The 12,322-nt window shown below is 34.1% G+C and overlaps 1 protein-coding gene and 1 non-coding gene across 6 annotated transcripts in view; both read right to left on the reverse strand.

The window, feature by feature from the left end:
* Positions 1 to 12,322, reverse strand: part of NR2C1 (nuclear receptor subfamily 2 group C member 1) — a 42,671-nt gene that overhangs the window by 3,280 nt on the left and 27,069 nt on the right. For 4 of the 5 annotated variants that reach the window (XM_070410837.1, XM_070410833.1, XM_070410835.1 and 1 more), the window contains 4 exons: positions 8,508 to 8,629; positions 3,973 to 4,112; positions 1,793 to 1,930; positions 848 to 953 (listed from right to left, as the gene is read on the reverse strand). In XM_070410837.1, coding sequence (XP_070266938.1) covers positions 848 to 953; positions 1,793 to 1,930; positions 3,973 to 4,112; positions 8,508 to 8,629 — 506 coding nt within the window. The remainder of the gene's footprint in view (positions 1 to 847; positions 954 to 1,792; positions 1,931 to 3,972; positions 4,113 to 8,507; positions 8,630 to 12,322) is intronic. The other variant, XM_070410836.1, reaches the window with a different exon arrangement.
* On the reverse strand, positions 3,639 to 3,774 carry LOC139007904 (small nucleolar RNA SNORA48). The gene has a single exon (XR_011471035.1). It is a non-coding gene; the product is annotated as a small nucleolar RNA SNORA48 (small nucleolar RNA).

Genomic DNA, 12,322 nt, shown 5'->3' on the forward strand with positions numbered 1-12,322 from the left:
AGCCATGTATCCTATTTCTCAAATTACTCAGTTCCTTTTGTTCCCACCAGCTGAGTTGCATCCACAGAACTGGTAGAAAGCAGGATAAGAGAACTGGTTAACTAAGTCTCATTTTCACGATGGAACTGGCTTATACATTTATTATTTAATACCTATAAAACATTGTTATATGTGAAATGTTCTTTTACTAGCTTGAAGTATATTAAATAATGTTAGTAAACACATTTTTATAGCCCTTGCTATAAAACAGGCACTGTTCTAAGCTCTTTACATTATTAACTGATTTAAGCGTTACACTAATTGTAAAATGTGGATACTATTATCTCCATTTTACAGGTGAAGAAACTGAAACAGAGAAGTTAAAAACTACGTGCCCAATGTCATACAGCTAATAAGGTAAGATCAGAGGTCAAACCTAGGTACTCTGGCTTCGATGGCATTGTGTTTACTCTACAATACAGTCCTTCAAACATTTAATTGATCTTATAAAATATGTTTAAAAAATTTCTACGTTAGTAGAAATATCATAAGCCAAATCTCAAAGTTATTTATATAAAACAAAGAGTTTGGGCACTACTGCCAGACTACCTGGATCCAGTCAGGCTCTGCCAATTATTGTGATCTTGAGCAAGTTACTTAACCTCTGTGTGCTAAAGTCATCTCTATATAAATACAAGAAATGGATGAAATATTACATGCAATAATGCATACTGCTTTTCATAGCATTAACTATTTCAAAGTTTAACTAGAACATTTTATTTACTCTTGAAACATAAAATAATGAAATAACAGATTCACAAAAAAGTTAAAAATTAATATAGTTAAATAGCATTTAACTTCTAGATACCTGTAGGTGTCATCTGGATATGTTCTGGTTATATAATCTTGAAATTCCACATAAGCCTTTTCCTGAAATTTCTCAATCTGTTCCATGTTTTCTAGACCTGGATGGTCTGAAACATGAAAGAATATATTATTATCCTGCTTCTGAATGTTCATTTACTAAGACATCTAGAGTAGAGGTGGAAGGGAATGAGAAGAACAGTTCAGTCAAAAATGAAACCTCTTCATATGTGTGGCTCTTTCCATAAATATTACTAAGTACCAGGCACTGTACTTTAAAGCCTGTAAAACTATTTTATCTCATACACAAATTCTAATATCTAATAAAAAATGAGATCAATGGGTTCTACTAAAATAGATATTATTTTCTTTTATCCCAAAAGTGGAGAAGGAATTTTGCTCACTGGTTTTAGCTTTTCTTTTTTTCACATCCAAATAAGTGTCCAGCATTCATAAAACTCACCAATTTAAAGTGTATAATTCAATTATTTTAGATTTTTCACAGAACTGTGCAACCATCACCATAATATAATTTTAGAACATTTATGTCACTCCAAAAGAATGCTGTACCATTCAGTCACTCCCTATTCTTCCCTCTCCTTAGTCCTTGGTAATTACTAATTACTAACCTACTTTATGTCTGTAAAATTTGCCTATCCTAGATATCCCATTTAAATAGAATTATGTAATATGTGGTCTTTTGTGACTGGCTTCTTTCCCTTAGCATACTGTTTTCAAGGTTCATCCATGTGTAAGAACTTAATTTTATAGCTGACTGATATTCCATTGTATGCATATATTACATTTGGTTTATTTATTCATTTGTTGATGAACACTTGTTTCCACTTTAACTGCATCATTTTATATTCCCACCAGCAGGGTATGAGGGATTCAATTTCACCACAAGCTCAAACATTGTATTTTAGATAAGATGTCACTATTTGTGTACCTGGACTGAAGAGCACTATTGCTTTCAGGTAGGCATATTCATAGCCATCAACACAGAGTTTAACCATGCTGTTGCAAAACTCCTGGAGTTTGAAGATGTGCTCCATCAATAATTTTCTTCTTTCTGTTGACATTTTATCTTTAATTAAAAACAAACAAAAGCTTCTAATTTTCTGCTAAAATGTATGACTATTTTTATCCAACATATTTCCTTCCCATTAATTTCCAGCGTTAAATATAACCAATCTGTACATGTTTCAAATTCAATATCTCTACAAGTACAGATGAAACTAATCAATGATCTTTGGACAGGCTTCATTCAAGAAAAAAACAAACAAGCTGTTAGTATAAAAAACCCTAAACATAATGTTTCTCCTTTCAAGACACACCTTTGAAAAAATAAGCTGTAAAGACAATCATCTGAAAAACTGGCAAAAGAAATTCAAAATATTCAAATTTGGTAACAGGATTTTATTTAAGCTTATATTGATTTTTAAAAGTGAGCAAAATCATCTAGATTTTTAAAAGTTACCAACACTGCCCAGCTGGTGTGGCCCAGTGTTTGAGTGCTGACCTATGAACCAGGAATGGTTGGATCCCAGTGAGGGCACCTGCCTGCACCTGCCTACGTTGTGGGCTCAATCCCCAGTAGGGGGTATGCAGGAGGTGGCAGATCAAAGATTCTCTCTCCCTCTCCCTTCCACTCTGAAATTAATAAAAATAATAATAATAAATAAAAAAGTTAACAACACTAGTAAAATAAAAATATTTAGCAAAAAAAAACCATTGTCAAAACCAAAGGAGACTAAGTAAAATTTACTGTGGAGGGATATGTTTAAAACACATCTGATTACTCAATTACAGCTTTAGTGAGAGTAGGCTATATAATGCATTACAAACTTATGAGAAAACAATCAAGATCAGGAGTCCACAAATAACATGGGGATGCAGTGCTGCTTTCTGGAGCTACTGCTGATGAAATTTTAAGGAGGACACATATAATTTAAAAATCATATAAAACAGTAAGAAATGGAATATGGTAAAGAAATAAAACATAATTCCCAATTTATATATTCCTAAACGCAAGTGACAGCTTCATTTGAAGAGGGGGCACATTTTTGGTCAGTCACATGTCTTTCTGAAGTAAAATATTTATAAATCAGTGACTGCCTGACTCCTTAAATTAGCGGTTCTCAACCTGTGGGTCGCGACCCCTTTGGGGGTCGAACGACCCTTTCACAGGGGTCGCCTAAGACCATCGGAAAACACATATATAATTACCTATTGTTTTTGTGATTAATCACTATGCTTTAATTATGTTCAATTTGTAACAATGAAAATATATCCTGCATATCAGATATTTACATTACGATTCATTAACAGTAGCAAAATTACAGTTATGAAGTAGCAATGAAAATAATTTTATGGTTGGGGGTCACCACAACAGGAGGAACTGTATCAAAGGGTCACGGCATTAGGAAGGTTGAGAACCACTGCCTTGAATGAACGTTGTCATTATCTTGGCATCAAGAAAAGGAAAAAAGAGAGGAAGGACTGTTTTGTGACTCTTCAGTACTTTTTAAATAAGAGAATATACCCTGGTGAATTGACCAAAAAAGATCTTGGAATTCAAAGGGTTACAATGAAGAAAGGTAACTTAAAAATTGGTTGGAAGAATACATTTTAAAGTATTTACTCAACTTTATATAAGCTAACCCTGGATTCCTTGGTACCTATACCAAAATACAAAAATTCACAAGGCCTGGTCAGAAATAGCCAACCAGACTTAAATATACTTGTTTCAATCTTGTTGTGCTTTAAAACATTTTAAAATTCAAAAATTTTTTTCAAGTGTCCAGGGCATGAACCAGGCATGGGCACAGACCAAACACCAAGCTAGGATAAACAAGGAGTTACTCGGTCCCTGGCTGACATGAAACAAGCATCACCAAATCTGGTGCAACTCTATCCAAGTCAGGGACATACAAATTTAAATATTCAAAAATATTTTTTTTTGGTGGTCAATGAAATGAAATTATCAAAATGTAAAAATTATCTAAAGTAAAAAGAATGTTGTCATCTAAAACATTATCATCAGATATGTAACTTTAATAGTAAAACACTTTATAAAACTGACATCCTCTCTTATATCCTGGGAAAAGGAAATAAAGTGCTTTTTACCTTGTTGAAGGCTACTGTGAAGGCAATTGACAAATGTTGCTAATATAGTTGCCACATTCATTACTTGCCAGCACTGGGCAAGACCAAGAGTAAAAAGTTCATTCCAATAAGCTTTCACCAATGATATGCTGTTTTCCTGCCTATTAAAAACACACACACAAATCAGATATTATTAAAATATATTTTATAAACTTTACAATTGACTCATATATTTTATAGTAAAATACTAGTGAAGTACAATTTACTCTAGAAAGATGAACTAGATCAATTCTGTGTTCTGTATACCTGACAGCACTTGATGAGAAAGGCTTAGAACTTTAATTAGCTAGCTCATTAATCAGTCAGCCAGTTTATAAGTACAGTTTCAAACTGCAGAAGTTGGGGCTTTAATACCACATTTCATGGAAACAGATAGCATAAAGATTGTTTTTAAAAATATTAAAATTAAAAGCATGCATTTAAAAAACTTTTCTCAAGTTTTATTTTGTCTTTAATGTAGGTAAATACTCTCTTTTTAAAAAAAAAACGGGCAATTAAAATTATTTAATGGTAGGTAACAACCAATTTCCTAGGAGAAATGGTTTCTTCTTTAAGTATGTTTCAGATGAGATATTATCTCTATAAATGAGACACCAAGGATTTTACTAGGGGTAAGAAGGATAAGAAAGATCAAAAGTTTTTTCCTGAATTTCTAAATAAGAAATCTCAGCATGAGAGAATAGAAAAAGTAGTAATAGGAGTCAAGAGACCAGGGTTTTAAAACCTAGATCATCAACTTATTATCCATTTGAAATCAGGCAAATAAGCTCCCAAGTTTCAGGCTGTTTAGCTATATAAAATGCAGAGACTCTATAACCTATATCTAGTTATTATGAGGCACAAATGTAAGAATTATGTGAACAGGCCATGACATAAAGTACAAAAAGCCAGGCACTGTAGGAAGCATTGGAAAAACAGCAACAAACAATATGGATTAGGTCTGCCTTCATGAAGCAGAAGGGCAACATAATAAATACGCCATTTTAAATACTTTATATAAATATATACACATATACATATGATTATATATACATTAAGTTAGTTTTAGGCAATAGAAATTCTACATTACTATAAAGTATGATGCTGCATTAGAAAATGGGGATGGGAGGGCCATGTTCAGGTAAGGTAGCTGGGGAAGGCCTTACTAAGGGCCTGACATTTGAGTAGAGAAAAACAGAAAAGAACTTAAAAAAAAACACACACAAATTCTAGGGGAAAAGTAATCTAAGAAGAACAAGGGCCAAACCTGTTGAGGTGAGAACCAGGATGTAGTAGGTACTCAAAAACTGTTGAGTGGATTAATAAATGCTATCCTCCCTTAGTTTTTTAAATTTCTAAACATTTTATTTCAAACTATGGTCTTTTTATGAGTCAGCAGTTATATTAACTTTTTCCTTTAAATTTATTGGGGTGACATTGGTTAATAAAATTATATGTTTAAAGTGTACAATTCTATAATACATCTGTCTATTGCACTGTGCGATCACCACCCAAAGTCAAGTCTCCTTTTGTCACTATATTTGACCCCCTTTACCCTTTACTACCTCTCCACTCTCCTTCCCCTACGGTAACTACCATACTGTTGTCTGTGTCTAAGTTTCAGTTTTATATCCCACATGAGTGAAATCATATGGTTCTTGAGTTTTTCTGTCTGACTTATTTTGCTTAGCATGATATGTTCAAGATCCATCCATGTTGCTGCAAATGGCAGTATTTCATTTTTTCTTATGGCTGAGTAGTATTCCATTGTATATATGTACATCTTCTTTATCCAGTCATCTATTGAAGGATACTTTGGTTGTTTCCATGTCTTGGCTATGGTTAATAATGCTTCAGATGTTTTAATTCATGGATCTCTCAGACGAGCTTGTGTGATGAGCTGGGAATCCTTTGTTGGATCATAGCTATGCAACTTGTAACTTCAAGGGAAGAGAACAGGGGAACCTCCCATGCCTCAATTCCTCTGATGTAACTCCTCCTCCCCTCTTAAATATCCTTTCACTGGCTAAATCCTTTCTATCCCTTAATCTATAACTCAGAGCTCACTTTAAAAAAAAAAAAATTCTCTTACCACATTCCTCTCCCAAGATAGTTCATCATTCCTCCTTCAGTGTCACATATTCATTTATATTTTATACTTATTTCATGGTATTCTAATTTATTGGTTTTGGAGTCTGTCTCCTATACTAGATTAAAACCTTACTGAAGGCTTATTCATGTCTGTATCTCTGTCAACAGCACAGTAGATGGCATATAGAAGAAATTCAGCAAATGATTTCTGATTTCAGGGGATATAGAACAGGGAGAAGTTAGAATTTAGAAAAAACAGAGTTAGAAAAGCTATGGGCATGGACTCTTTTCCTATCAAATAATCTTTAAACCCAAACCTATATACTAAAATCATTTGTCAAGTTAAAACACATAGCCTTCTTTATGACATTACATTTTATTTAAGAATTGAATATACTCAAACAAAACCTTATATTGCCAACTTCAGAGTTATAGAAAGTAATTTTTCTCACTGGAAATTTTTCAGCTGAAATTTTTACTCCAGGCTGATCACTCTTTTCCATTTAGTACCTGAGAAGCATTACTTGCCATAAAAAAGTGGCCATTTAAAATTTATTTAAAAGTAAAGTTTAAATGAAAAGAAAATCAATAGTTTTAATCGCCATATGAAAATGAAAAATTTTAATCTCAAACAAACTAAAAGAAAATAAGATACTATTTTTCATTTATCAGAAAAGATGGATAAAATCCAGAATTAATGAGGATGTGAGAAAATAAGCATTCATTCTTGTACATTGCTGATGGGAGTGTAAACTGTCTCAAATCATTTTGGAGGACAATTTGGTAGCATGTAGCAAAAATGGAAAGGTACACCTCTTAGACGCAGCAGTTCCACTTATAATAATGTACTTTATAGAAATACTAACACAAGTACTCAGTTGGCATCCATCTTTTTAATTCAAACTAAAAGTTATTTAGTGATAATAAAGAGAACTTACATAGCAGCTACACTAATAGTAGGTAAGTCTAACTGCAAAGAATCAGTTAGATTGGCTGTTACACTGAACCAGATTTTTAATACAGATCACAGGGAAATGTGGATGCCACTATAAAATTATACTGTTATAATCAGAAACCTCAGGTTTTATTTTTGCTTTCTTCAACATTTGGACTATTTCCATAGGATAATCACACTTAATTTAACAGAAGTACTTAAGATCGGTATGTTACAAATAACTCAAGGAGTTCAAATCACTACCCCCAAAATCCTTCCTGTTGTTGTTTTACTATAATAATTGATATCCAATTATAAAAAACAGCATCAGATTACTTTTCAAGGTACAAGTATGCCAATTACAAGCTTAGAGAACTACAGTAAATGCTTTAAAAGAACTGCTAATGTATAAATGTAGATTATATTTTAATTTTTCTTAAAAAACAGACTGGAGAAATTCTTAAAGTTAAATGTTGTTTTGAGAGAAAGAGCTAACAACCATTTTAAAGGTTAATCATTCTAAATCAGGCTCTTCGTCTATTGTAATTATATTATTTAAATACATTACTTAATACATGATATTAACGCATGGTATAGCCAACGTTGATTAATAAACCAAATTACAGTGGGGTTCTACATATGCCTCTTAAAGTAATAATTCAGATATGTTTCTTAGTTATATTCTAAATATTCCCTAAGGATAAAGGATGGGCATGGACCCTTCAGTTATTATTCTTATTTGGCAAATGGAAAAACAGATTTACAGAATATGAAAGTGAAAAGTTTACAAAATCGTATTGGTGAGTAGGGTCCTGTAACTAGAATAATACTTTTCTAACTATGGTATTAACATATTCCATGGTCTCTTTGTTTCTTCATACCAGCTACTTTAAAGCAATCTGGCAAACTTTAGGCAAAGCTTGGGTTTCTTATAGTAAACCATTTCCTTTAACATCTGATTACTTCAGAACAGACTACAGATGTGCTATTCAATAGAAAGAACAAAATTCTAAATTATCATAGTAGTACTATGGGGTTTACATTTTCTTTCTTTTTTTCCCCTTAATCACACACAATTATTTCTGTTTTTAAACATATTCACTGCTTACAAGTTTCCGCTCCTTATTAAAATGTTTGAGATGAGCACTAGTCGTGTAAGGAAAACAACAACCCTGGGATAACCCTATAGGCTCCCTACCTTTAAGTCATTCAGAGACAGGCTATTACGAATGCTGGCCATGATTTATCAGTTCCACCGCATATATCCCCTTCAAATTAACTTAGTCAATTCATGAAATATGGATACTCTTACACATAAATATAATACAAAAATACTAGTTGCCATGATTTGTGACATCAATGACAAAACTTAAAGTTATGTGGTACCATTTTTTTTTTCCTTTAATGCAGATCCTCCCAAAATAAAAGTTCTTGTTTAATGTATATTTGTGCTACAAAACCTCATTTACATTTAAGATTTTAAAACACTTACCCCAAAGCCTGGAAGGAAGGAATAGAAAGTGCCCAGTGCATCGATAAGAACAGCAGTCTGGAGGCAGACTCCCCGATATAGTGCACATTCAGGTACTCAGGCATAGGAGAAGGCATGGTGAGCTAGTGTGAACAGGGATTGAGATAAATTATCTTATGACCAACAGTCCTAAAGTGTAATTTCTTTGAAAAAGTTAAATGCAAACCATAACTTATTACACATGAGTCTAATAGATTGACCAAAAGGTAAACCTTGAGATAATCTAAGACACTGGACTTTACAGCTAAAAATAGGATTTAGAATAAATGAGATCATAGTTTCTAACAAAGCAATATTCAGACAAGCAGAATCCTACTTAATAAATATCCAACTATGATATTATCTGGTTGTATTTTTATAAAATATACTTTTATTGAATTCAATGAGGAAAGAAGAGGGAGAGAAAGAAATTATCAATGATGAGAGAGAATAATTGATTGGCCGCCTCCCATACATTCCCTTCTGGGGATGGAGGCCACAACTCTAGCATGTGCCCTGATTGGGAATTGAACTCTGACCTTCTGGTTCATAGGTTGATGTTCAACCACTGAGCCATGCCAGCTAGGCTCTCTGGTTGTTTTTAAAAGTTACTTTTTGTCTTTGTCTAACAATTTCTTCCTTTCTTCCCTTTCTTTATTAAAAAATAGTATACAACAAATTCACTTTAAGGAGCAATCCTGTATATATTAAATGTTCCTTTCATTTAGGCTATGGAGTTAAATTCAAATGCGTATAGGCTCAGGAGAGTATTGATTGAAGCAGGCCATCTGCGAAGTGCATATTCCCAGAGAAAGGGCACAGCTGTGACCTGAGTTCAACACATTAAAAACATATGGGAAAAACAGATGCCTGCTATCAATTTTTCAAAGAGGAGGTTCTTTGTAAAAATAAAATCCCCATTTAATCAACAGGTAAAACCAAGTATGTCTGTGGCCATAATTTTCACAGGCTTCCAGTTTGTACTGCTGACCTTAGATAGTTATTTTAATATGTTTTTCACTGATTTTTATTTTATTTTTTGAAAGAGAGAGGAAGAAGGATAGAGATATAGAGATAGAAACATCGATGAGACAGAAACATCGATTGGCTGCCTCCTGTATGCCCCCTACTGGGGATCAAGCCCATAATCCAGGCGTGTGCCCTGACCAGGAATCGAACAAGTGACCTCTTGGATCAGGAGTTGATGCTTAACCACTGAGCACACTGGCCGGGCCTTAGGTAATTATTTTAAATGTGTGACCACTGCCTGGCCAGTGTGGCTCAGTGGTTGAGTGCCAACCTATGAACCAGGAGGTTGATGAATCCAAATTTCCTTCACTGAAGAAAAGAATAATCTATAGAGTACCTTCTAGGCATTAAATTAGTAAGATAAACTGAGATGTAATGGCACAGAAAAAACATCTCATAGATACCTAGAGAAAAAACTGCAAAACAATATGTGGATGATCCAACTTACACATATAAATAAAGGAGAGAAGGAAATACACCACACAGTTAACAGCAGTAGCTAACCCTGGGGTGGGATAAGCTCGATGTGCCCATATATATTTTTCTGGGGAATGGATATATAGCTTTCCACAAATTCTCAAAGGTGTCTATGATGCCAAGAAGATCAAAGGATTTGTTGTTGTTAATCACCTGAGGATATTTTCCCATTGATTTTTAGAGAGAATGGCACGGCTCAGTGGTTAAGTGTTGACCTATGAACCAGGAGGTCATGGTTCCATTCCTGGTCAGGGCACATGCCCAGGTTGCAGGCTTGATCCCCAGTGGGGGGCGTGCAGGAGGCAGCCAATCAATGATTCTCCTTCATCATTGATGTTTCTATCTCTTTCTTCCTCTCCCTTCCTCTCTGAAATCAATAAAAATATGTTAAAAAAATAAGAGAGTGGAAGGGAGGCAGAGAGACAGAGAGAGAGAAACATTGACGTGAGAGAGACACATCAATTGCTTGCCTCCCACAAGCACCCTGACCAGGGCCGGGATGGAGCCTGCAACCAAGTTACCGGCCCTTGACCGGAATCAAACCCAGGAACCTTCAGTCCACAGGCCGATGCTCTAACCACTGAGCAAAACAAACTAGGGCCGAGGTGATTTAGAGCAGTGGTTCTCAACCTTCCTTATGTTGCGACTCTTTGATACAGTTCCTCATGTTGTGGTGACTCCCAATTTCATTGTTTCAAATTGAACATAATTAAAGCATAGTGATTAATCAAAAAACAATATGTAATTATATATGTGTTTTCCGATGGTCTTAGGCGACCCCTGTGAAAGGGTCGTTCTACCCCCAAAGGGGTCGCAACCCACAGGTTGAGAACTGATGATTTAGAGTGTTGAGACATGACTAAACTAGGATACCTACTTTACAAGTTATTGTCTACATAATTACCTTTCTAGCAGTTTCTATATGTAATTTTCATAATGGGTTAAATAATATAGCTTTAAAATAATCATTTGACTTGAGTTAGAAGATCTGGATTCTATTCCCAACTTGTCATTAATTAACTGTGTGGCCCTGGATCACATATTAATTCAGCAACCATTTATTGAGAGTTCATTGTGAGCCACCTAGCTAAGTGCTGTATGTATACTGTAGTCTCAATAGAGAAATAAAATGGGAAGTGAATGAACTGTAGAAAAGGCTAAAAAAAGAGAATGACATGTCTGAGAAATAATGGGCAATGGGAAGCTATTGAAGGTTTTTATGTAGCAGAGTAACATAACTGGATTGACTTTTAATAATTATTATTTTGTTATCAGTGCTCAAGATGGAGAAGAGAGACTGTAAGCAAAGATATTACTATAACACTTAGAGAAATTTAAAAGGCCTGAAATATGGCATTGAAAATGAAGAGAAAGGGAGAAATTCTAATAGACTGGTTAGGATTATGTCAGGGAATGAGGCTAGGAAAATGACAACAACTCCCAAACAGCAAATGTGGTGACTAGGATTGTGATTCTAATATTTGGATAATAAATTTTAGAGAACAGTTTGGGAAATCACCTACCTCTATCTCAAACACTTATTTTCAAATGGGAATAGTATCCACCTTGATTATTTGTATAAGCAAATTGAAATAATCAAGTGAGACAAAGCATATGAAATCACACCAAAAACTCTGAAGTTTAACAGAAATGTTAAATATTGCTGCTGTCATAGATTCTTCAGAATAAAAATTTAAGAAGCATTATTAGACTATTTCTCCTTACTGTCTGGGTTGCTTTGAACAAGACACTAAAAACCTCCAAATCTCTTTTTTTATTCAGAAAATGACAATAAAAATATGAACCTTCTCAACAGACTGTAGTGAGGCTCAAATCAAAGAATGCATGTGGAAGCATGCTGCAAACTACACTCACTGTATGTAAAAATGCAAGAAAGGGACAAAATGCTATTAGTAGCTCAGCAATCAAGAGAAAATTCATTTTTTGATTACAGATGGCATGTCTTGAAACTCATGACCATAAAACATCAAGGAAAGAACTAACCCTGAAGGTACTAGGTTGGGAAGTCACTGAAAAGTGAGACTCTGATTTCATAGAGTCTGTAAATAAGATTCAGGGAAAGAAGGAGCTGTCTTTCTTCAGGAGAATAAGAAACTTTACAGTGCTCATTATGAGGATATCCAGAGTATAGTAGGATAAAGATGAAATGGAAAAAAGAAAAAGTTCTATTTGCCTAATTCATTTGTCCAAAACAAATATTTGAAAGAAAAAGAAAACTCTGAGGACCAATATCAACAAAAATGGTGAACTACTTCTACTTTCGACAGAAG

The sequence above is a fragment of the Myotis yumanensis genome, unplaced genomic scaffold, assembly GCF_028538775.1.
Source record: "Myotis yumanensis isolate MYYU_CA2020_CCGP unplaced genomic scaffold, mMyoYum1.0.hap1 SCAF_3, whole genome shotgun sequence".
Taxonomy (NCBI): Eukaryota; Metazoa; Chordata; class Mammalia; order Chiroptera; family Vespertilionidae; genus Myotis; species Myotis yumanensis.